Here is a 27,102-nt window from a genome sequence, read left to right as displayed (position 1 = left end):
GCCATGGGTAAATCTTCACAAATCCCAACATGCCACAGTTGTAACAAACTTTTTCCAACAGGTGATATATAGCTAACTTTTATGAATGCAGAATCAATTTTTCACCTCAAAACCAAATCTCCAAATAACACACAAAGTTGTGCTGTGTTGAAGATACAGAATACTAAGTCAGAAGAATCTAGCTCACCTTCACATTGTAATCCTGGATGTTATTGTCTGCGATGGCTTGCAGGAATGCCTGAGAATGATCACCCAAGGCCCATCTGTGAGAACATAGTCGGGACTTGCTGATGGGTGTGCCCCCAGGGGAGCTACAGTGGTCCTCATCTTTCTCTTCATTGTAGCTGTAGTGAATCTGGCTGGTCTGTAGACCTCCAGAGAAAATCGATGACTGCAGCCACTCTAGAAAATGTATAAGTACTCATTAAAGAGAAACTGAAGTAAACTCTTCAAAAATAAGCACACAATAAAATAAAATAAAATCCTGAACTGAATACTCAATCTCAAAAAGGAAATTCAGCATCATTCATAAGTTACTAACACACTTACATTCTCTATACTAGAAGTCTCTGATTGTCCAAGATACCTAAGGATGATGTGATAGTTTGAACCAACATCCTGACACAGTGTAGAATCACTTGAGAAGAGACTTCCTATAAGAAACTGTCTAGATCAGATGGACCCTTGAACATTTGTGGCAGATTGCCTTCACTGCATCTACTGACCTGGGAAGACCTAGGCTCATGAGTGACATCATTCTCAGGATTTGGGTCTTGGACTGAAAGTGCAGACAATGAGCTGTGTAGAAAGCATGAATTTATTCATTTTCTCTCTGCTTTCTACTGTGTGAATAATTAGCTACTTCAAGTTCCTGCCTTGACTTTCCCACAATAATGGACTGTAACCTTTAACTGTAGGCCAGTAAGCCTTTTCTTACTCTCAAGGCTGTGTCAAGGTGTTTTATCTGACAACAGGAACAGAACTAAAATACATGACACCAGAACCCAATACAGGCTTCACAAGTCTGTGTGCTCTGGTTTGGAGACAGCTTCAGCATGTCCCCAAAGGATTCTTACATGGGGAGCTTGGACCCCAATATTGTAATGCTAGGATGTGATGAGACCTGTAAAATGTGGGCCCAGAGGTAGGTCACTGTGGCTGTGCCTATGGAAGAAATATAGTGCCTAGAGGATCCCGATTAGTCAGAGAGAAAACAATGCTACAAAAAGTCCAAACTTCACTCTTAAATCATGTTCAGACTTTCTGTATTATCAGCTGATCTCATTCACCATGCGTAATGTAGCCAAATGGGCCGGTCAGTCGGGCTACGTGGACTGACTTAGGATTTCTTATCTGAAGACTTGGATAACATACTTTCACATGTGTAAGCAACAAAAGCTCCCCTTATATAGCTAAGCATTCAACTCCAGTTGTAAAGGGAAGAGAGCAGAGGCATATCAATGGCATGAAGGCAGAAGATACCACTATACTAAAGGAAGAGGAAGTTTCACCTGGACATTCTGAGTCTGGAATAAGACAAAGATGCTGAGCATGCAGATAAGAAAACAGCATGTCTAAAAGGTTTCTATGAAGACCACCTTCAATCTGAATTGTTCACAAAAAAAAACCCAAGACAATATTTTAACAAACCCACAATCATCAAAAAATATATATATATTAGTAATGGGAAAGCAATAGACTGGAAAGGAGAGCTGTGTGTACTGTACTATGTGTGGGAGGGAGAATCAGGTAAGTCTGACAGGAATATACCTTTTGTTGTAGCAATTAGGAGTATTAATTATAGCTGCTTATGTCTCACTGGAGGAAACCCCACTAGAAAATTGTTGGCACACGCATCACTTCAGGTTTTCATTGAGGACTTAATTTATCAGTAAATCTAGCCTAATCTGCCAATCACTCCAGCAATCAAATTTGGGATGCTTTCAGTGCTCTTATTGGATATCTAGATTTGAAGTACTAGGAAACCTTCACAAATGGCTATATCAATTCTTCTAAAACACACGCTGAACTGACCCTAATCACCTTGCTCTATGGAAAAAATAAGCAAGCACCTTTAATCCCCCAAAGACAAGCTGCTGACCTGGCAATGCGAAGGGCTCTACATGCCAGATTGCAGAGAACCTTCCATTCCTCTAACCCTAGAGTCTTTAGGCTCCTCCTTTGCTGACCTATGTGAAACTTATCCTCCATGAGTACGAAAAGTCTCAGGGAGGAATACAAGTAGTACAGTCTAGTTCACAGGCAGCTTAGCAGGCATGGAGGTCATCTTGCCAACTCCAGACATCCACTCTGAAGGCTCCTGCTCTCCTCAGCATGTTCTTCCCATTAGTACTTCTGTCCAAAGTACTGCACCATAAAACCAGTTAATAAAAATAAATTTTTTCTTACTGGCGCATTCAACCTCCACAGGAGATAGTGGTGTGCTCATTGCTAAATAGGAAGCATGTAATCCAAGAAGGAGGCCCAGGTTCCTTTCTGTGTCAATCAGAGGTGAAGACAAACTCCCAAGATCAGGTATGGTAACAACTTCTTGGTCAGGCTAGAAAAATTAATTTGTCAGTTCAGAAGATAAATTAATTAAAATTATAACATAAAAAAAGACCAGCAGCTCATGTGCCTAAGATCTACTATCATGATCAGATCAGAAAGGTACTAAAGGTACTTGTTACTAAGTACTGTAATGAGTTTATGTTAGAGCAACCAATTAACTGCATATAAAACACAAGAGAGAACAGGAGAAAACAAAGAACAGGTCTGGGGCACAAAAGAGGAGAAGCATCATTAAATGGCTGAACTAGAATATTCCCTTCGAGAATCCAATAGATATTTCAAAGTGGCTGTGTGTAACGTTTCAGGAAAGAACCCATGAATCACTGAGTGCACAGAAACAGTGAGAAATGACAGCAGTAAACATAACAGCAGTATCATTATAGAATAGTAAACTGTGGTCACACGTGATCATGAAACCAGCCATTCTGTGTAGAAATAAAAAAATCAAGTGTACTATATAAACTTTCTGGTCACCTCAGACAATGCATGAATTTCATTTCCCCTTTCATAAATAAAATGGCTTAAGCCTCATTTATGGCATTTGCTGACTTTTGTTACCTCTGGATGTCTGGAAGGCCAATTCAAATATATAAACTCCGATATTCATTAATTTACAAGAAGGACATATTTTTCTTAAAAAACATTACAGCTCTATCGATTTTTTGTATGACAGCAAGCTTTTTTAAATTTTTATGCCAGGTGGTGATGGCACACACCTTTAATCCCAGCATTCAGGAGATACAGACAGGTGGACCTCTGTGAGTTTGAAGCTAGCCTGGTCTGCAGAGTTCTAGGACAGCCAGGGTAACACAAAGAGAAAACCTGGCTCAAGGCAGGGGAAAGGTTCTAAATTGACAAACAAACTGTAAGATCAAAGATCAATGGCTTTTGGGGGAGGGGGGCATTTCTCTATTTCTCGCATAATGTTAACTCTTCAAGACTTGTATATAATAAACCTTAACACATAAAATGTAAATTCACTCACCAAAAAAATCCTATAAGCCAACATAAACATTTTATGTCCAACTATTAATATAACTAGGTAAAAAGTCATACCATAACAAGCACATAAAAAGGGCACCTCCACTATTTCACACAAAGCAGGCACACAGCCTCACCTCCAAATACTGGCCAACACAGAAGGCATGCATAGATTCCTGTGTGTCTTCAAACTGCAAAGCTGCTTCCAAAGCTACCACTGGATCTTCCCCTGCAAACTGAGCTAAAACCAAAAGGGAAACAGCAGTATGAGTTCAATGCAATTTGTTCAGTTAGCTCTAGTAGACAGACACCAGACAGGAAGTGAGTCAGGGTTGCCAGCACGGAAGAATCTGCCATTCTCCCAGGCTTCCCTAGGGCAACTCAGAACTTAGAACAAATTATAAAAAGGACGAGAAAATAAAAATGCATGAAGGGAGGCTGGGCATGGTAATGCCTCCCTTTAATCCCAGCACTTGGGAAACAGAGACAGGAGATCTCTGAGTCCAGGGCCAGCCTGGTCTATAAGAATTCCAAGACAGCCAGAACTACACAGAGAAAATTTGTTTCTATCTCAAAATAATAAAACAAAAAACAAGTTAGAGAAGGATGATTGAGAAATTCTTCAACTTGAGCCTAAACTTGTTGTAAAAATGAAACCAAAGTCCCAGATTTTGTTAAACCTGGGGCTAAATTTAAAAAATCATTCATAAACTGTGGACTTTACTTAAAATCACACATACTTTAAATTTTAACTATGAACTAAAAAAAAAAAAAAAATGAAGCCTTACCCAGTATACTATTTCCTGTTAATGACTGTGTCTGAAAGTCTTTTATGTCATATACTTTTCCATCAATTACAGTCCAGAAGCCACCATCTTTATTGTGGTTCTCCAAATCAGCTTTGCGTATCAGTGTCACTTCTTCATTATTTCTACAGTTCTGACCAGTGAAAAATGACTCTATAGGAATAGAAACCAAACATCAGTCATCAGATCAAATGGCCCAACGATAAAACTTTTACAACATAATATAGATGAAAACTTGAGTAGGAAGACTTTTTGCATCTTTATGGTGTGTTGTATGCATGTTTCCACATGTGTATGCCCACATGTGTTGGTATGTATTTATCCATGTATGAATAGGTATAGGAAGCCAGAGGTAGATTTGTGTTGTCTGTTGTCTTCTTAGATCAAAGTCGACCAAATGTATTCCTTAGTGCTGAGTCTGGAGCTAATCTGGCTAGTTCAGCTAGTCAGACTGACCAGGGGTTGAGACATCCATCTCCAAGAAGCTGGGATTACACCCACTAGGCTTTTTTCAGTTTTGTTTTTTTTTTTTCTCTTATCTTTTGGGTTTGAGACAGGTTCTCATATCACTATATAGCCTTGGCTGGCCTCAAACTTAGACCTCTGCCTCTCAAGTATGGGGATTAAAGACATGCACCTTCGGGCTGGAGAGATGGCTCAGTGGTTAAGAGCACTAACTGCTCTTCCAGAGGTCCTGAGTTCAACTCCCAGCAACCACATGGTGGCTCACAACTGTCTATAATGGGATCTGATGTCCACTTTGGGCACAAAGGTATATATGTAGAGAGAGCTCTCATATACATAAAATAAATAAATACATCTTTAAAAAAACTAAAAAAAAAAAAAAAAAAGCCATGCACCTTCACACTGGCTACCACCTGGCTACCACCTGGCTACCACCTGGCTACCACCTGGCTACCACCTGGCTAGCACCTGGCTACCACCTGGCTACCACCTGGCTACCACCTGGCTACCACCTGGCTTTTTAAAACGTGATTGACAGAGCAGCTCTCTGCTCCCAGACCCGGTGAGAGAGAGACCCAACCGCCTGGTCAGGTGGGCACTCCTGAGGCTGCAGAGCGGAAGAGACCACCAACACTGCTCACCCCTGCCCACATCCCTGGCCCAAGAGGAAACTGTATAAGGCCTCTGGGCTCCCGTGGGGGAGGGCCCAGGAGCGGCAGGACCCCTGCACCTGAGACACCGCCGGAACCTGAAAGAAACAGACCGGATAAACAGTTCTCTGCACCCAAATCCCGGGGAAGGGAGAGCTAAACCTTCAGAGAGGCAGACAAGCCTGGGAAACCAGAAGAGACTGCTCCCTGCACACACATCTCGGACGCCAGAGGAAAAAGCCAAAGACCATCTGGAACCCTGGTGCACTGAAGCTCCCGGAAGGGGCGGCACAGGTCTTCCTGGTTGCTGCCAGTGCAGAGAGCCCCTGGGCAGCACCCCACGAGCGAACTTGAGCCTCAGGACCACAAGTAAGACCAAATTTTCTGCTGCAAGAAAGCTGCCTGGTGAACTCAAGACACAGGCCCACAGGAACAGCTGAAGACCTGTAGAGAGGAAAAACTACACGCCCGAAAGCAGAACACTCTGTCCCCATAACTGACTGAAAGAGAGGAAAACAGGTCTACAGCACTCCTGACACACAGGCTTATAGGACAGTCTAGCCACTGTCAGAAATAGCAGAACAAAGTAACACTAGAGATAATCTGATGGCGAGAGGCAAGCGCAGGAACCCAAGCGACAGAAACCAAGACTACATGCCATCATCGGAGCCCAATTCTCCCACCAAAACAAACATGGAATATCCAAACACACCAGAAAAGCAAGATCTAGTTTCAAAATCATATTTGATCATGATGCTGGAGGACTTCAAGAAAGACATGAACACACTTAGGGAAACACAGGAAAACATTAATAAACAAGTAGAAGCCTACAGAGAGGAATCGCAAAAATCCCTGAAAGAATTCCAGGAAAACACAATCAAACAGTTGAAGGAATTAAAAATGGAAATAGAAGCAATCAAGAAAGAACACATGGAAACAACCCTGGATATAGAAAACCAAAAGAAGAGACAAGGAGCTGTAGATACAAGCTTCACCAACAGAATACAAGAGATGGAAGAGAGAATCTCAGGAGCAGAAGATTCCATAGAAATCATTGACTCAACTGTCAAAGATAATGTAAAGCGGAAAAAGCTACTGGTCCAAAACATACAGGAAATCCAGGACTCAATGAGAAGATCAAACCTAAGGATAATAGGTATAGAAGAGAGTGAAGACTCCCAGCTCAAAGGACCAGTAAATATCTTCAACAAAATCATAGAAGAAAACTTCCCTAACCTAAAAAAAGAGATAGATACCCATAGACATACAAGAAGCCTACAGAACTCCAAATAGATTGGACCAGAAAAGAAACACCTCCCGTCACATAATTGTCAAAACACCAAACGCACAAAATAAAGAAAGAATATTAAAAGCAGTAAGGGAAAAAGGTCAAGTAACATATAAAGGGAGACCTATCAGAATCACACCAGACTTCTCGCCAGAAACTATGAAGGCCAGAAGATCCTGGACTGATGTCATACAGACCCTAAGAGAACACAAATGCCAGCCCAGGTTACTGTATCCAGCAAAACTCTCAATTAACATTGATGGAGAAACCAAGATATTCCATGACAAAACCAAATTTACACAATATCTTTCTACAAATCCAGCACTACAAAGGATAATAAATGGTAAAGCCCAACATAAGGAGGCAAGCTATACCCTAGAAGAAGCAAGAAACTAATCGTCTTGGCAACAAAACAAAGAGAATGAAAGCACACAAACATAACCTCACATCCAAATATGAATATAAAGGGTAACAATAATCACTATTCCTTAATATCTCTCAATATCAATGGCCTCAACTCCCCAATAAAAAGACATAGATTAACAAACTGGATACGCCAACGAGGACCCTGCATTCTGCTGCCTACAGGAAACACACCTCAGAGACAAAGACAGACACTACCTCAGAGTGAAAGGCTGGAAAACAACTTTCCAAGCAAAAGGTCAGAAGAAGCAAGCTGGAGTAGCCATTCTAATATCAAATAAAATCAATTTCCAACTAAAAGTCATCAAAAAAGATAAGGAAGGACACTTCATATTCATCAAAGGAAAAATCCACCAAGATGAACTCTCAATCCTAAATATCTATGCCCCAAATACAAGGGCACCTACATACGTAAAAGAAACCTTACTAAAGCTCAAAACACACATTGCACCTCACACAATAATAGTGGGAGATTTCAACACCCCACTCTCATCAATGGACAGATCATGGAAACAGAAATTAAACAGTGATGTCGACAGACTAAGAGAAGTCATGAGCCAAATGGACTTAACGGATATTTATAGAACATTCTATCCTAAAGCAAAAGGATATACCTTCTTCTCAGCTCCTCATGGTACTTTCTCCAAAATTGACCATATAATTGGTCAAAAAACGGGCCTCAACAGGTACAGAAAGATAGAAATAATCCCATGCGTGCTATCGGACCACCACGGCCTAAAACTAGTCTTCAATAATAATAAGGGAAGAATGCCCACATATACGTGGAAATTGAACAATGCTCTACTCAATGATAACCTGGTCAAGGAAGAAATAAAGAAAGAAATTAAAAACTTTTTAGAATTTAATGAAAATGAAGATACAACATACTCAAACTTATGAGACACAATGAAAGCTGTGCTAAGAGGAAAACTCATAGCGCTGAGTGCCTGCAGAAAGAAACAGGAAAGAGCATATGTCAGCAGCTTGACAGCACACCTAAAAGCTCTAGAACAAAAAGAAGCAAATACACCCAGGAGGAGTAGAAGGCAGGAAATAATCAAACTCAGAGCTGAAATCAACCAAGTAGAAACAAAAAGGACCATAGAAAGAATCAACAGAACCAAAAGTTGGTTCTTTGAGAAAATCAACAAGATAGATAAACCCTTAGCCAGACTAACGAGAGGACACAGAGAGTGCGTCCAAATTAACAAAATCAGAAATGAAAAAGGAGACATAACTACAGATTCAGAGGAAATTCAAAAAATCATCAGTTCTTACTATAAAAGCCTAGATTCAACAAAATTTGAAAATCTTCAGGAAATGGACAATTTCCTAGACAGATACCAGGTATCGAAGTTAAATCAGGAACAGATAAACCAGTTAAACAACCCCATAACTCCTAAGGAAATAGAAGCAGTCATTAAAGGTCTCCCAACCAAAAAGAGCCCAGGTCCAGACTGGTTTAGTGCAGAATTCTATCAAACCTTCATAGAAGACCTCATACCAATATTATCCAAACTATTCCACAAAATTGAAACAGATGGAGCCCTACCGAATTCCTTCTACGAAGCCACAATTACTCTTATACCTAAACCACACAAAGACACAACAAAGAAAGAGAACTTCAGACCAATTTCCCTTATGAATATCGACGCAAAAATACTCAATAAAATTCTGGCAAACCGAATTCAAGAGCACATCAAAACAATCATCCACCATGATCAAGTAGGCTTCATCCCAGGCATGCAGGGATGGTTTAATATACGGAAAACCATCAACGTGATCCATTATATAAACAAACTGAAAGAACAGAACCACATGATCATTTCATTAGATGCTGAGAAAGCATTTGACAAAATTCAACACCCCTTCATGATAAAAGTCCTGGAAAGAATAGGAATTCAAGGCCCATACCTAAACATAGTAAAAGCCATATACAGCAAACCAGTTGCTAACATTAAACTAAATGGAGAGAAACTTGAAGCAATCCCACTAAAATCAGGGACTAGACAAGGCTGCCCACTCTCTCCCTACTTATTCAATATAGTTCTTGAAGTTCTAGCCAGAGCAATCAGACAACAAAAGGAGATCAAAGGGATACAGATCGGAAAAGAAGAGGTCAAAATATCACTATTTGCAGATGATATGATAGTATATTTAAGTGATCCCAAAAGTTCCACCAGAGAACTACTAAAGCTGATAAACAACTTCAGCAAAGTGGCTGGGTATAAAATTAACTCAAATAAATCAGTTGCCTTCCTCTATACAAAAGAGAAACAAGCCGAGAAAGAAATTAGGGAAACGACACCCTTCATAATAGACCCAAATAATATAAAGTACCTCGGTGTGACTTTAACCAAGCAAGTAAAAGATCTGTACAATAAGAACTTCAAGACACTGAGGAAAGAAATTGAAGAAGACCTCAGAAGATGGAAAGATCTCCCATGCTCATGGATTGGCAGGATTAATATAGTAAAAATGGCCATTTTACCAAAAGCAATCTACAGATTCAATGCAATCCCCATCAAAATACCAATCCAATTCTTCAAAGAGTTAGACAGAACAATTTGCAAATTCATCTGGAATAACAAAAAACCCAGGATAGCTAAAGCTATCCTCAACAATAAAAGGACTTCAGGGGGAATCACTATCCCTGAACTCAAGCAGTATTACAGAGCAATAGTGATAAAAACTGCATGGTATTGGTACAGAGACAGACAGATAGACCAATGGAATAGAACTGAAGACCCAGAAATGAACCCACACACCTATGGTCACTTGATTTTTGACAAAGGAGCCAAAACCATCCAATGGAAAAAAGATAGCATTTTCAGCAAATGGTGCTGGTTCAACTGGAGGGCAACATGTAGAAGAATGCAGATCGATCCATGCTTATCACCCTGTACAAAGCTTAAGTCCAAGTGGATCAAGGACCTCCACATCAAACCAGACACACTCAAACTAATAGAAGAAAAACTAGGGAAACATCTGGAACACATGGGCACTGGAAAAAATTTCCTGAACAAAACACCAATGGCTTATGCTCTAAGATCAAGAATCGACAAATGGGATCTCATAAAACTGCAAAGCTTCTGTAAGGCAAAGGACACTGTGGTTAGGACAAAACGGCAACCAACAGATTGGGAAAAGATCTTTACCAATCCTACAACAGATAGAGGCCTTATATCCAAAATATACAAAGAACTCAAGAAGTTAGACCGCAGGGAAACAAATAACCCTATTAAAAAATGGGGTTCAGAGCTAAACAAAGAATTCACAGCTGAGGAATGCCGAATGGCTGAGAAACACCTAAAGAAATGTTCAACATCTTTAGTCATAAGGGAAATGCAAATCAAAACAACCCTGAGATTTCACCTCACACCAGTGCGATTGGCTAAGATCAAAAACTCAGGTGACAGCAGATGCTGGCGAGGATGTGGAGAAAGAGGAACACTCCTCCATTGTTGGTGGGATTGCAGACTGGTAAAACCATTCTGGAAATCAGTCTGGAGGTTCCTCAGAAAATTGGACATTGAACTGCCTGAGGATCCAGCTATACCTCTCTTGGGCATATACCCAAAAGATGCCTCAACATATAAAAGAGACACGTGCTCCACTATGTTCATCGCAGCCTTATTTATAATAGCCAGAAACTGGAAAGAACCCAGATGCCCTTCAACAGAGGAATGGATACAGAAAATGTGGTAAATCTACACAATGGAATATTACTCAGCTATCAAAAACAACGAGTTTATGAAATTCGTAGGCAAATGGTTGGAACTGGAAAATATCATCCTGAGTGAGCTAACCCAATCACAGAAAGACATACATGGTATGCACTCATTGATAAGTGGCTATTAGCCCAAATGCTTGAATTACCCTAGATCCCTAGAACAAACGAAACTCAAGACGGATGATCAAAATGTGAATGCTTCACTCCTTCTTTAAAAGGGGAACAAGAATACCCTTGGCAGGGAAGAGAGAGGCAAAGATTAAAACAGAGACTGAAGGAACACCCATTCAGAGCCTGCCCCACATGTGGCCCATACATATAGAGCCACCCAATTAGACAAGATGGATGAAGCAAAGAAGTGCAGACCGACAGGAGCCGGATGTAGATCGCTCCTGAGAGACACAGCCAGAATACAGCAAATACAGAGGCGAATGCCAGCAGCAAACCACTGAACTGAGAATAGGTCCCCTATTTAAGGAATCAGAGAAAGAACTGGAAGAGCTTGAAGGGGCTCGAGACCCCAAAAGTACAACAATGCCAAGCAACCAGAGCTTCCAGGGACTAAGCCACTACCTAAAGACTATACATGGACTGACCCTGGACTCTGACCCCATAGGTAGCAATGAATATCCTAGTAAGAGCACCAGTGGAAGGGGAAGCCCTGGGTCCTGCTAAGACTGAACCCCCAGTGAACTAGTCTATGGGGGGAGGGCGGCAATGGGGGGAGGGTTGGGAGGGGAACACCCATAAGGAATGGGAGGGGGGAGGGGGATGTTTGCCCGGAAACCGGGAAAGGGAATAACACTCGAAATGTATATAAGAAATACTCAAGTTAATTTAAAAAAAAAAAAAAAAACGTGATTAACAGAGATCCAAACTCCACCCTCATACTTGCACATGCTTTATCCCCTGAATCATCCCTCACCTCAGAGAAAGCATTGTTAACATACAATCAACAAGCAAAAAGATTAAGAAGCTGATGTCATTAATGTTTTGTTTACCAGAAAACAGTGTGTGGAGAAAAAAGAATATTCAAAAAATAAAGCCAAAGGCTTATTGGATGCAAAGGATATAATTACTTTAAAAAGAAGAAAAATGTGAATAAGACTTGAGCTGGCACTTTGCAAAGAGAATGCTCACCTGGTTAACATGTAGAAGTATATTAAACCTGAGTAAAAATCTGGAAAAAAAAATCTTTATAGGAACTACAGGCAAGGGGCTAGGGATCTAATTCAGTAATAAAATTTTTGCCAAGAGTGTGCAAGATCCTGGGTTTCATCCTCAGCACCAAAACAGAGGGAGATAAAAAGGAAGTCACAGTAAGAAACAACAGTATATCCACCAAAAAGGGCAAGTGCTAGGTCCTCTTGTAGAAGCACAAAAATCCTCAAACCAAGTAATGGAGACAAAAGCTAGCACAGTAGCTACCAAAAAAAGTGTTATCTTGCAGTAAACATCATCTAGTAAGAAGCACTTCCACCAAGGAACACATGAATGTACAAGCCAAAACTTGCTGTAACCTAAACCTGGAATCAGCAAGTGGAATTGATAAATAATGAAATGGTCAAATAATGATATATTACATATAGCAATAAAAATAGAACTTGATGGCAACATAAAGCTAAAAGACCTAATGCTGAGGAAAAGAAGGCAGACCCAAAGACATAACTGTACCACCTCATTTATGTGAGATCCAAGAACAGACAAACTTAAAAACTCAACTGTTGAGGAGCAAATGTTTACTTGATTAAAAAAAAAAAAAAAAAAAAAAAAACAATGGTAAGTATTCATCCTGGAGAAGGCACCTTCCCAGATGCAGTGTTTACAACAATCCCACCAGGTTTCCATGCTTAACCTAGACAGATGTCAAACAGCTTTCCCTGCGAGCCAACACAGAGCCAGTCTTCAGATTTGTGTGTGTATTACATAAATATATGCAAAACAACAGTTTTTTAAAGACAGTTTTGAGTGACTGTTGAGTGTTTGGCCCTAAACAGGACATATAACCCCCACCTTTATTGCTCAGGTGGCAGGGGAGATAGAAATGGTATAAGAGACAGAATGGGGAAGAGTGCTGTGAAACTATCTTCTAGACATGCCTGACTGTTATGTCCATGAACCCTCAGACGTGGTGGCAGTGGTCACTACCTGCACAAAGACTGGGCCTACCATCAGTATATCATGGGTGCAGAAGGAGTTCATAAGGCACTATCTCTCCCTGAGCAGTTAATGCAATTAGTAGCTGCTGGGAGAGCGGGAATCATATTACTCAATATGTAGCCACTATGGCCTTTGTCATAATAACCCCCTACCAACACCCATGAAGGCAACGCTAATTAAATACAGTGGGCCGTGAAAGAATGGGGGTGGAGGGGAAGAAAGTGGGTAAAAGATTAATTTTTTTAAGAAAAAACCGAATCTGGTGGGATGAGGAATGGAATACGGCAGGAAAATGTAGCAAATATGACCAAAGTATATCATATGAAAAAAATCCCATATCACATTTTTAATAATTCTAAGAATTTCACACATGTATACAATGTATTTTTTTATCACATTTACTACTTCCCTCCCACCTCCAATTCCTCCCAGATACTGGCCCACCTGCTCCACTTCCACTCAGATTCATGGGATTTTTTTTTGGTTTTGTTTTTAATAATCTACCCAGTCCAGATTTTGTTGCCCATATACTCAGGAGTATGGAACCTTCTGCTGAAGTTCAGGCGCCTGCCATCTCCACAAAGACAAGTGACACCATTAACTATCCACAGCTCCTCGGTTAGGAATGAAGCATTAGAAACCCCTTCATAATCCATGTTAAATATTCTCATCTTTCACAGGTCTTGTGAAATGCAACCACTGGTGCTGAGTTTTGTAGTGCAACAGTTCTGCTGTGTCTGGACATCTGTTTCACACTGGTCCTCCCAAACCTCTCTGGCTCTTCAAATATATTCACACCCTCTCCCGTGATGGTCCATGAGCTTTGGAGTGGGTAGAAGGTCAGACTGATATCTGATATGTGGCTGTGCACTCCACACACACTTGTACCTTGAGCTCTGTACTTTGACCAGTCCCACACAAGCTTCTTCCTCAACTACTATCCACAGTACAAAGAAACTTTTCTGTTTCTTTGGTCTGAGAGTTACCCACAGATTTCACAGATACTGACATATACCCTTATAATATACCCTTATAGGGTAAAATTTGATACTGTGTCCATTTAACAAAACAATAGTACTAGGTTCATCATTGTTTCCTGTGAACTCCCCAACCATGGTTTCTTGACCAGACTTAACAGTACCACATTTCTAAGAAGAAGCCGTAAATCCAACTAACAACTGTTAACCTTATATAACTTCTCTGCCACTTTTGCACCCAGTGGGTTTATCTTGCCACATTAATTGTTAATGTAGTTCACACAGTTCATCACTAGGTTAAGAATGTTAAATGATTCCATTCCCATCCCAACCCCAAGTCTACATATCTTCAGGTACCATAATGGCTAGCCAGCAGGAAGATTCTTGACTAGTACCAGCTTGAGTTGTCCACATCCTGTGACTAATGTGTTTAGTATCCCCAGCAACAGGGTCTTACCACCAAGTTCTTGTGGGCAAGAGCAACAGCAATAGCCTGTATCATTCTGGAGAGGTCTCTGGGACATTCATGAACAACAGCTTGAAAAAAGATTTCCCACAGGTGGCACTGGGCTTTTTATTTGGTAATCAATGGTTACTGGGAAGAGCATTATACATGTATTTTGGAAGCTGACAAAAAAATACCTTTCCATATGGTTGTTTAAAACATCCTTAGTGTTAAGTTACAGGCTCTATAGCTTAGTGGATAAAGGCACTTGCCACACAGGCTGGACACCTGAGGTCAATCCCCAGAACCCATGTAAACGTGCAAAGAGATAACTGACTCCACAAAGTTGTCCTTTGACCTCTACTTTCATGCTCTAGCATACATGCACCATCATGTAAAATCCTAACCAATACACACACAAATAATAATAAAAAATATTTTTTAAAAAACATCAAGAAAAATATTTAAAATAAGCAAAATTTGATCATGATTTTATTCAAATTTAGCCAAGAAAACAAAAAGGGCAACACTTAAATTCATTCGGAAATAAAAATAGAAAAATAGAACTGAAATAAGTTTTAACTACATTTAAAAATAAATTTCGGAGCTGGGGATTTAGCTCAGTGGTAGAGCGCTTACCTAGGAAGCGCAAGGCCCTGGGTTCGGTCCCCAGCTCCGAAAAAAAGAACCAAAAAAAATAAATAAATAAAATTAAATAAATAAATAAATAAATAAATAAATTTCCTAAAAATGTAAAAAACCTGATTTAACATCCAAGGCAATTTTCTTCAGAGTTCTGTCAGCTCTGGTTTAAGCTTACAGTGTAAATGTGAGTATGTAAAGGGGAAAAGGAAAAATCTGCTAGCAAGAGCTCTCATGAAAACCGATCCACAACTGTCTAATTCTGAGCCCAAGGTACCAGTGACTTAGCCTCAGCTTCAAATATTCCAAAGCTCAAAACTTGTTTCAACTTGCTACATACTATACTATTGAAGTTTGCTTCTTTTGATACGTATTGTCATGGTAAATATTAGCCACCAAGGCATGGCTGCTCCCAGGACTGAAAGAGTCCACAAGTAGAATGTGACCTTGCTCCTGTTAGCTAAATAAAGATGCCGACAGCCAATAACTAGGCAGAAGAGACATTGGGGGTGGGAGGGCAGAGGATGCCCTGGGCTTAGAATATGAAGAACCACTAGGAGAGGAGAAGGTAGAAAGAGAAAGAAGCTGCCATAGGGAAGGTAAGTCATAACAATACAGCCATGAGGGCTAGCCAATTAACATAAAGAGCTGCTCCGATGGAACATGGCAAACTATAAAATTGGGTTATCAATGTGAAAATAGATTCTAATAGCAGAAAGGGTAAATATATGTCCAGATTTGGTGCTGATTAAGGCTTATTATAAATATTAAAGTTGTATGTTTTTTATCTGGGAACTAAATAATCAATGGTGAGGCCCCTGACTGAGATTAAATATTTTCAACAATAGACAATGACTACAAAGACATAGTCAACTGAATATAGAATTTCCTGTTCATCAATGTCAGAGCATCATGAGTACCTTCAGAAAGTCAGCCCCAACCAGGCTACTCTATACCTAATCACCTACTAGTAACTTCTAGAAATACCACTCAGGGAAGGGTTTTTTGAAAACTTTCTAAATTTCAGAATTTAACTACTAAATGAAAAATGTCTCTTAAATGTTACCTAAATCTCTTATTTAGATAATATTCTATTGCCATTCATATGGCCATCCATGAAAATAACAGTAATTGGACTTCCTTTTTCAAATCCTTTCAATCACAAAGGAAAGACTGGGTTATAGCAGACAAAAATAAAACCTCCCTCAGTGAAGGCGCTTTAGGTGAAGACAGCATACCCATAATTCCAGGCCAAGCCAACTCTTCATGATCATCCCGCTCCTTTCCTGGTGCTAAATGGTTGAATCGATCCAGGTGCTCCAAGAGACCTCCAAGCAAAGGTATAGCTCCCGCCTCTTGCATCAGACTAGCGTTTTTGCTGAGCAGCAGCACTATGGAGACCACTAGCTCTGGAAGGAGCACACCTAGATTTAAACAAAAAAGTCAGTAAGCTTTTTGCAGTGGGCTGAAAGAGCAGGCCCCTGGCCTGTATAATGATATAAAACAAAACAAAACAGAATTAATAACCTTGCTTTATGCTTAAGTTCTATATCACAGAATACGGATACAGAATATGTGTTACAATAGTTCTGTTAGTATAGTATTTTTTTTTAAGAGAGCAGTACAGCTGTTAAGACTGAACTCTTCAGGGACATAAATATTTTTCAATAACACATGGACTTTAAACACAGACCTATTTCACCTGTGTGTGATTTATTCTGAAAAGTACATGTTGGGCAATATTCTTATCATCTGAAAATAAGCCCTACGAAATAATGCTCTCATCTCACAAAATTAGCACAAGATTCAGAAAGTAGCAATTCATTTTTATGCAGTCAAAATGAAATTAAACCCTAAGTATTCATCTCAATATATTTCCATCTGTATTATAAGATTCCATTACCAAGTAACTTAACAAAAAGGGAAAGGAAGAGAAGGAAGAAGGGAAGGAAAAAGACAAGAGGAGTAGAAAATGTATAGAGTTCAACACACAAAGTTTTATCAGTAAAGGATATACCATAGCTTTGACCAAACTCCTAAACTAACAAATGAGATAACATGTCAAAGTACAAGGAAGGTTAAAAAAAGAAACACTACAGAAAGGTACCTGTAAAGTCCCCTTCCATTACGCAGGCAACTTCTGCAAAGTGCTGCCAGCTGCTAGAAGCGATGCTGGCAGCCACAGGCAATATGTCTCCAATGTGGGTACATACTAGGGCCGTGTACTTTTTCAGCAAAGAGCCAACACCCATGAGCTCAGGACCTTAAAGGAAGATTCAGAAATTTACATTTTCATTACTATAAATTTCTCCAATAAGTGAGATGTTCTACTATCCCACTCTCAAGAAGAGATAGTTTACCTATTTAGACAAATTCAGCCTTTGGCTCTTTTCTAGATCATGGAACTAGAAGGATAATGAATTTGACTGCATGCCTTAACCTTAAGAATGCAAATGTTTAGACGTTTAAGTAAGATAATAATGCTCCACCACTGGAGAGACAGTTCAGCGCCAACATGGCAATTTAAAACCATTAACACCAGCTCCAGGAAAGCCGAAGCCCTCTTCTGACCAAGTGCTCTAAGTACCAAGCATACATGTGCTGCACACATACACATGCAGGTGAAGGATTGACTTATGTAAAAATGAATTTTTATAAATACTTATTTTTAAAGTGATTAGTATAAATATATATGCTCAAAAAGGTAGATTAAAAATGTAGCTTCCAGAACTAGTACATTTAAAATAGTTTGAGAACCACATCTGGATATAGATTCTGGGAAGACCAAAACAAAACCAAAACATAATTGAAAAGTTCCAAAAGTACAAGACACTTTCAAGTTTTAAAAAGCACTTACTGGAAGTGTCTGAGATTGGACCAATATTTTCTCCTGGATAAAGTTTACTGATGAGCAGGCGCTGAAAGCGCAGTAACAGATCCAACGAAGCCGATCTCTCACAACTATGCTGCTCAAAGTCCAGACACGAGGAAATGCGGCGAGCAACATCTTTCAGTCTGGCTACAGTCTGAGAAGCAATGTTTCTAAGTAAGGGAAGAGAGAGTGAAAATCAAAGGCTTTCTGTTAAAAAGCAAAGGAAAGAACTCTACATGAACTAATTATCGGAAGCACAGACCATACGTAGGTTACCCAGCAAGTGTATGAGGTGGGGCTGCATGCAGCAAGCACACCCTCATTCCAAACTGATCAGACGCCAAAGACCAATGAAGCCTACCAGAACATCAACAACACAAAATAAGGACAGATCTTGCTCAAAAAGGAAAAGTTCTATACAAACATTTGAAAGCGAAACTTATTTTTTCTTCTGCAGAGCAGTACTTCAAATATAAATGTCATTTGTTTTAAGTCAAGATGTACCGCATCACTGCACTGCCTCTGCAGGTCTGCCTTCAGTGTCTCCTGAAGGATGGCACCTGGGGACCCTCTGAGCAGAGAACACAGGAGTAATGCTAACATTAGTATAAACTGCCCCTGATTACAATACGATGCCCAAACACCACAGCAAGGAGCAGCAGCTTCAGTCCCACTGTGTACCAGGACTTGAGCCTTCAAGTCTGAGAAGAGAGGAAGAAAGTCTGAGCTTCTGCCAAGTTTGTAAAGTAGTGGAGGTTCCTGGTCTAGGAGCCCAATACAAAGGAACAAAGGTAGAAATAACAAGGGTCAGAAGTAGAGGGGCCCTACTACTTCGAATGAGATTCTGCAACATGGACTAACTAGATTTTGTCTGTTTGGGTTTTTGCCTTTTTGTGTGTGGGGGGGGGGTTATTATCTATAGAAGCAAGGTATAACTGAGGTCAACATGAAATCAGTTTAGAGGAAACAGGAACACCAGCTGGGATAGTTGCTACTTAAGTAACCACAACCCCAGCACCAAGAGAGCCAGGCCTGATCTCTGGTACAAAGAACAGAAAAACAGCAATAGGATAATGAAGGAAAACAGAAAGAACCAAAGTCAAATTTGGTTCCAGGGCCCCAGCAGCCCTAGGCAGAAATATATGTAAGCTGCCAACACCTTCCATGGTCCCCAGAAGACCGGCCTAGGAACTTCTGCTCATCAGAAAAGATTAAGAGCATACTTGAGACTCTACCTGTTTTTAAATAATAATGTTTTGTTTATTCTTTGAGAATTTCATATATTATGTTTTGTGAGACTTCACCTCTGAATTCTTACTGTAACAAGCAGACTACTTAATAAAACATTGCTAACTTCTATACTGTGGTTGATACAAAACTTTGAACAATGTGAATGAAGACAGTAAAGGAACAAATGCAGTAATTTAACTTACACTGTTATATTTACTAACGTGTAGAACTTCAACCTGATCACACATTACAATGAACACACAGTGAGGTCCCATTTGACCTCCCCTGTCTAACTTACTACCTGATAAGTAGCCCTGACAACACTGACAACAAAAGAAATGGGTCTAGAATCTCACGCTTAAGATACATCTTGGTGGGGTGGAGCTGGTGAGATGCCTCAGAAGTTACGAGGATCCAAGTTTGGTTCTAAGGTAATCTAAGGTCTATAGTCTCCATGTGGACCTGCATTTAAATGCACAAACACCCAACATAGGCACACATATATGTACATAATTTAAAATAATAAAAATAAATATTTTATAAAATGATACATCTTAAAGAACCAATGATACAATATTTTTTAACTTATTTCCATTATTACAAAGTTCAGCTCTATAATCAGAATGTGTAATAGGGTTCATTTATTATAAAAACATAGAACTCTTTTACTTTTACATGTAAGTAATATTCTGTATTACCTACCAGCATAAAATTCAAGAATCAGTCTGAAATCTGTTCCTGCTTGTTTTTAGCAAGGATCAATTTCATCAACTTCCATTTTTTAAAAAATAAATGACAGGAAATGTTTCTACGTTCTCTTACATTTTTAGACTATTTTATAAAAATTGAACTAATCAAGTCAACATAAATATCTTCTGATCATTATTTGAAGAATAAAATGTCTATTCATACAAGAATGGTACATTATACATGCTCATCTTAACAGCATAAATTTAGAAGCACTTTAAAAGGCTTCTCTGACTGATTTCCAAAGACTCTAGCAAAACAGGTATAACTCTGTGGCATATGTGGGAACAGCAGCCACAGGAATGAAAAATACACTCACTAAATAAAAAGAAACCCTCGAGAAGGAGCACCTATGTGTGACTTTTAGTCACATGAATAAATGTAAAAATAAACACTCAAAATTTAATATATTTACCCCATGCTCTAGCTTTAAGTGCAGCTAGCACATACTTAGTCCTCAGTTGGGCACTACTGGGAGGTAGTAGGACCTTGAAGAAATGAGACCTAGTAGAAAGAACTTTGGTCACTGGGAATTTTGTCACCTCAAAGGGGGTATTGGGAATCCTGCCCTCCCTCTCTTTTATTTACATCCAAGCTACCGTAAGATGAGCAGTTTTGCTCTGCCATACACTTCCACCATGATGCACCACAGGCCCAAACACAACAGAGTCAACCAATCATGGAGTGAAACCTATGAAATGATGAACCAAAATAAATCCTTTCTCACAGTGACACAAAGCTAACACAAATAGTTTGAAAATTTACCATTTCAACATGAACAGTTATAAGAAAAATTATTGAGAGGTGTGTGTCTGTGTGTGTGTGTCTGTGTGTGTGTGTGTGTCTGTATGTGTGTCTGTGTGTGTCTGTGTGCATGTGGATGTGTGTCTGTGTGTCTGTGTCTGTGTGTGTGCACCTGTGTATGTATTTATTCTTTGAGTGCTAGAGATTGAAGCCATCATATATGCTACATAAGCACTTTACCAGGGAGTCCACACCCAACTGTACAGCCCTTTCTACTGGTTTTTATCACTGAAAATTTTATCATTTTACTACTAAAACTGACAATTAGTTTTAAAACTTAATCACCAAAATTATACCACTAACCTACTGAAGAGAGCAGGGACACCCACCCTACCTAGGGCAAACATGGACACAGATACTGCCAGTACCTTGTCCCCTGCTGTTTGAGCAATTGCCTGGGCCATCCCACTAGAGCTCTACTCTCTTTATGAGTATAAAATACAATCTAAGAATGTTAGGAGGAAGAAGCAGGAAATTCAAGGCCACACTTATCTATATAGCAAATTCAAGGTCAAGCTGGTTATACAAGACTGTCCCTTTGCCTCCTCTCCCAAAACCGAAAGCATAAAAATCAAAGAGCCTGGATTCAGAGAGCAGAAGGCTAAGAATGTGATTTCTTTATTTTTAATGATGTATTTATTTTATGTGTATGAGTATTCTATCTGCATGTACACCTGCATGCCAGAAGATCACATTATGGTTGTTAGCCACTGTGTGGTTGCTGGGAATGAAACTCCGGACCTCGGGAAGGGCAGCCCGTGAGTGGCCTTAACTGCTGAGCCATCTCTCCAGCCCCAGAATATGATTTCTTTCCTTGACTTTGTGAATTATCTTTTTTATCCAAGTATGTTTAGCTTTGGCTTCGGCCTTTCCCAAAGTAGTTAACTTTTGATGACAGTTTGAGTTCATTTCATCCTTACTACCTCTGAAACTGGCTTTCTAAAGAACCACTCACTATTCTTTCATTATACTTTTAATTTAAGTTATGTTTTTCTTATAAGTTTATCATATAAGGTTTTCTTGTTCTTTTTTTTTTTTCTGTTTTGTTTTTAGAGACAGGGTTTTTTAGTGTAGCCTTGGCTGACTACAGTGAGTATTGACATCTTTAAAAAGTAACCTTGCCCGGATTAGAGATATAGCTCAGCAGTTAAGAGCATTGGCTGCTCTTCTAAAATTCCTGGGTTCAAGTCCCAGCACCCACATCGCAGTTAACAACTATCTGTAATTCCAGTTCTAGGGAGTCTAACACCCTCATACAAACATGCATGTAGGTAAAACATCAATGTACATAAAATAAAAAATGTACCCTTGCCATAATTGTTATAATTTGCATTTTCTTGCTTATAAAAATATCTTATAAAATATTTTTATGATACTCCAATTATAAAGTGGTACAAACTTCTTCATATCCTCTCTTCTTACCCATGCTTAAGAACGTTCTTTTCACTGTAAAATTCTATCCTAGGTAATCTTTGGAGTAAGTCTTCAACAGCTAAACACATTTTTCAGGCTTTAGATTTCATTAAATGATTAAAACAGTAACTGCAAACTAAAATATAACACAGAGAATACTACTTACCTCAGAAGCTGCTGTATGAGTTGAACTAGAGGCAAACACTGTTTGCCAGAAGATTCATAAATCCCAGTATTAATTAGGTCTTTATCCAGAGGAGTCCTACTTCTATGAAATGTGGAAGCATTGGCTTCTTGCTCATCAATTTCCTTTTCCTTCTGTGCTTCTTTTTTGGCTTCTATATCCTGAAATTCACAAAACACACAAACTGGTGAAAAGTGACCTCATTAGCACCACACCAGTCCTAGCCTCAGACGCTGAGGCACACAGCTGACAACACCTGCCTGTAATCCTGTCAGAAACCCCACCTCTTGGTTGCTATGCTTTTAAATATATTACTCTCTTCGTTTCTGTTTTTCTTTCCTTTCTGCTTTTTTTATGTGTATAAGTGTTTTGCCTACATGTATGTCTGGACAACATGTGCTCTCAGTGCTGGAAGAGGCCAAAAGATAACATCAGATGCCCTAGAACTTGAGTTAGGCACTGTAAGCCATCATGTGAGTACTGGGAACCAAATCAAGGTCATCTGAAGAGCGACAATCAATACTCTTATTGCTGAGACATCTCTCCCACCTCAAGACACTGAAATCTTTGCAACCAATTCTGACAAACACTAACTATTTGATGACTCATACAGAGTCAGGAAAAAGCTGCAGCTCTTACACAGCTGTTCAAATGTAAGGATCAGAGCCCATCTGGGAATCTATAAGCACATGTGCATCCTAGAACTCAGCTAATGCCTCCCCAAAGTATTTAGTCATGGGGAAAATACATGGTCAAAAGGTTAGGACCTACTTTCTCCCCTGATGAACTTAATGATCTGAATTATCACAGTAGACTTAAAACCAGAAACAACCAAACAAGTGTTACAACCATTCGATGGAGTACTTTTCAACAATAAAAACCATGAAAGAATTCTCAATCATAAGAACAAAGTAGTAACATAAACTGTGATGTGGTCGAATACAAAAACCATCAATTGAGACAGAAGAAGAGTTACTACTACCTACTATCCCATTTACATGACATTCAGGCAGACAATGTAAAGGCAAGGGAGTAGCCTAAATGAAAGGGGACATAAGGATCTTCCCGGGTGATGGAAATAATCTTATGTGATGGAAGGATCGGTCAAATTCATCAAAGTAGACACTTAAGGTGGGATTATTTTATCACAAATAAAAGTACAGAGTTTTACATTTTAAAAATCCGTATGTAACTAAAAGTTTTACATTTTGGGTTCTTCAATGATTGTAGTCACAATTCCTACATATGTCCAAATGCAGAGTTTTCAATCTCAACTGTACATTAAGTAAAATCATTCAATGATTCCTTTTTCCTAGGGCCATACCTGAATTTCTGCAGTAATGGCTGCATTTAAAGCTGACTCTAATCCTCCATCAGCCATCAAGCTGCCAACTAAAAGATCAATCATGAATCGACGACCTGGACTTATATTCACTTCATTGCCTGAAACTGAAAAAAGAGGGGTTTGTTCTGTTTAGTTTGCTGTTTGTTTTCAGCAATGTGAGTAAGTGCCATCCCACATCCCTCCCCACATTCCTGCCGGTGTCCAGTTCTTCACCTAAGCAAAGCTCACCTGTGCAGGGCAAGAGTGCTGAGAGTGCCCTGGCCCGCTCCTCAGCTGTGGGCAGCAGCACAGACCAGCCGCTCTGCAGTACAGCCTGGGCAGCTGACTGCACAGTGCTCAGCACCCCTGCACTGCTGGCCAGGGTCACCACAGTCTGCTTCAGGCTGTTCAGGAGCACACTGCCCAGACCTAAACCAAGGAATTCCGGGTCAACCTGGTGACTAATGGCAGCATGCAACTATAAAAAGGAAAAAAAAAGTATTTAGAACATCCAAAAGCAAATGTATTTTTCTAAATGCTAACAAACAAATGACTGAATAAAGCTTAATTTGAAATGTTACTTACATAAACTTTTCAGTTCAAGACAATATCCCTTATCCAAAAGGCTTCAATTTTTGAGATATTAGAGTATTTCCATACATAGGAGGTAACTAAAAGGACTTGTGTATTACACAAAATTTATTTGTTCTTCACATACACCTTTTACATGTAGCCTGGATAAAAATTATTCATTATTTTGTTTGTTGTCCTGGAACTCACTTTGTAGAACAGGCTGGCCTTGAACTGACAGAAATCCATTCCTCCTTTCTGCCTGGAAAGTGCTGGGATAAAAGCCATGCACCACCATGCCCAGCTACATTATTTTAAATATTTTTACACATGAAGTAGTTGGCTTACAATGAATTTTCCATCTACAGAATCACATTAACACTGAAAAAATTTAAAATTGGGACCATTTTAATTTTTAATTTTCAGATTAGAAAGATTGATCTTTACGTGCATTTTTTAAAACTACTAAAATTTTTTAACCACTATAGCTGGGAAATCTCATTGTCAAAGTACTTTACAAAAACAATGTCTTACCCAGCTCTGACTATGCAGCTGCAAAATACAAGGTCAGCACAAAAGACTACATAACGAAGAAGCAGCAACTGTCAGTGCAATTCCCATCAGTCTGCACCCAACAGAAAACTGCCTGAAACCAACTGCAGTTTAAAACTAGACAGTCAAACTAGAGCACACCAGCAAAGTCCTCAGGGCAAAACAAAAACACTGACAAGGTAGGAGCCAAAGGTCCTGCTTTCATGAGGCAGGGCCCAGGCTGGGCTTTAGATCATCTATCCAATGAACAGAAGAGCAGCTCCCAAGCTCCTCACAACCACTTGCTAAATCTGAGCTTTCCCTAGAAATCTGCCAGCCTACTGTGACAGAGCGCCACTGTTGTCTTGTAGCTCCTCAGAGGCCAGGCTGGCACCCTGGTTTCCTGTGCCCAATTAGTCATGCCTTTTGCTTGTATACACAGAGGCTCCAGTTGCATGGGGTTAGGAAAATGTGCCATCTTATAAAGCACTCCAAAGAAATAATTGGGTCTATTGAACTAAAGGAATAATTTTTGAACTAAAGAATGAGTAAACCACTTAGAACAATAAGATTGAGGATGAATAGTGAAAAAGACAAAAAGAATTAAAACTGTTAAAGAAGGCATGAACTCTCAGGCTAAGAAACATTCATAACCTCAAGTTACATTTAGAAAACCTTCACCTAGACAGAACAGCTGAAAGGCTACCAAAGAGAAAGATGTATTAGCTACAAAGGATCAAGTGCACCAGTGAAAGACTTCTCATCAACAGTAGAAAACATATTTTCAGTATAGCATTTTTCAAGTGCTAATTAAAAAGGAGATGACCTGTGGCCAAGGCACAGCTTAGTGGCAAACACTTGCCTAGCATGTGTGATGATGCCATAGGTTCATTTCTAGAATTGAGAGGGTGGGTCCCCCTATAACTTAACAGGCTGAACCTTAATGAATTGAAAAGCTAAAATAAGCAAATGTTTTTCAAACTTTAATCTCACATGCCCTGAGGGGAGAAAAAGAAAACCTTTAATAAGAAGGAATCTGAGGAAATGATCTGATCCCAGAAGACAGAGCATATTAGCAATGGTGACAAAGTCAACTGGCTACTGGGAAAACAAAGAACTAGATTTTGAATATGGCATCTTTAAAAATTCTGTTAGAGAAAAGTTAAATAATAATTATACTGTTAAATTACCCCTAAAGTACTTTTGTTACTATTTTACAATCCATAAAATCAAACCATTTCCTAATGTTTGCATACCCAAACACAGACACACATATATACATATAATTTTAAACAATAATGTATTTTCAAAATCAGACAATATCCTAAAATTGTAATTAGAAATGTTCTCTTATGGCTAAGATCAAAAACTCAGGGGACAACAGATGCTGGCGAGAATGTGGAGAAAGAGGAACACTCCTCCATTGTTGGTGGGATTGCAGACTGGTAAAACCATTCTGGAAATCAGTCTGGAGGTTCCTCAGAAAATTGGACATTGAACTGCCTGAGGATCCAGCTATACCTCTCTTGGGCATATACCCAAAAGATGCCCCAACATATAAAAAAGACACGTGCTCCACTATGTTCATTGCAGCCTTATTTATAATAGCCAGAAGCTGGAAAGAACCCAGATGCCCTTCAACAGAGGAATGGATACAGAAAATGTGGTACATCTACACAATGGAATATTACTCAGCTATCAAAAACAATGAGTTTATGAAATTCGTAGGCAAATGGTTGGAACTGGAAAATATCATCCTGAGTGAGCTAACCCAATCACAGAAAGACATACATGGTATGCACTCATTGATAAGTGGCTATTAGCCCAAATGCTTGAATTATCCTAGATGCCTAGAACAAATGAAACTCAAGACGGATGATCAAAATGTGAATGCTTCACTCCTTCTTTAAAAGGGGAACAAGAATACCCTTGGCAGGGAAGAGAGAGGCAAAGATTAAAACAGAGACTGAAGGAACACCCATTCAGAGCCTGCCCCACATGTGGCCCATACATATACAGCCATCCAATTAGACAAGATGGATGAAGCAAAGAAGTGCAGACCGACAGGAGCCGGATGTAGATCACTCCTGAGAGACACAGCCAGAATACAGCAAATACAGAGGCGAATGCCAGCAGCAAACCACTGAACTGAGAATAGGACCCCCGTTGAAGGAATCAGAGAAAGAACTGGAAGAGCTTGAAGGGGCTCGAGACCCCATATGTACAACAATGCCAAGCAACCAGAGCTTCCAGGGACTAAGCCACTACCTAAAGACTATACATGGA

The 27,102-nt window shown here is 39.5% G+C and overlaps 1 protein-coding gene across 9 annotated transcripts in view; it reads right to left on the bottom strand.

Annotated features, from left to right (window-relative positions):
* The window catches only part of Herc2 (HECT and RLD domain containing E3 ubiquitin protein ligase 2), a 234,208-nt gene that overhangs the window by 125,106 nt on the left and 82,000 nt on the right, over positions 1–27,102 (bottom strand). For 8 of the 9 annotated variants that reach the window (XM_063262444.1, XM_006229300.5, XM_006229304.5 and 5 more), the window contains exons 18-27: positions 23,965–24,193; positions 23,716–23,840; positions 22,374–22,552; positions 17,999–18,183; positions 17,249–17,404; positions 16,380–16,565; positions 4,341–4,511; positions 3,690–3,793; positions 2,410–2,560; positions 188–402 (exon numbers count right to left, since the gene is read on the bottom strand). In XM_063262444.1, coding sequence (XP_063118514.1) covers positions 188–402; positions 2,410–2,560; positions 3,690–3,793; positions 4,341–4,511; positions 16,380–16,565; positions 17,249–17,404; positions 17,999–18,183; positions 22,374–22,552; positions 23,716–23,840; positions 23,965–24,193 — 1,701 coding nt within the window. The remainder of the gene's footprint in view (positions 1–187; positions 403–2,409; positions 2,561–3,689; positions 3,794–4,340; positions 4,512–16,379; positions 16,566–17,248; positions 17,405–17,998; positions 18,184–22,373; positions 22,553–23,715; positions 23,841–23,964; positions 24,194–27,102) is intronic. The other variant, NM_001107520.1, reaches the window with a different exon arrangement.

This window comes from Rattus norvegicus, chromosome 1 (genome assembly GCF_036323735.1).
Source record: "Rattus norvegicus strain BN/NHsdMcwi chromosome 1, GRCr8, whole genome shotgun sequence".
In the NCBI taxonomy this organism is placed as follows: domain Eukaryota; kingdom Metazoa; phylum Chordata; class Mammalia; order Rodentia; family Muridae; genus Rattus; species Rattus norvegicus.
The sequence above is the reverse complement of the archived record's forward strand: the minus strand, read 5'-3'. Positions and strand labels throughout refer to the sequence as shown.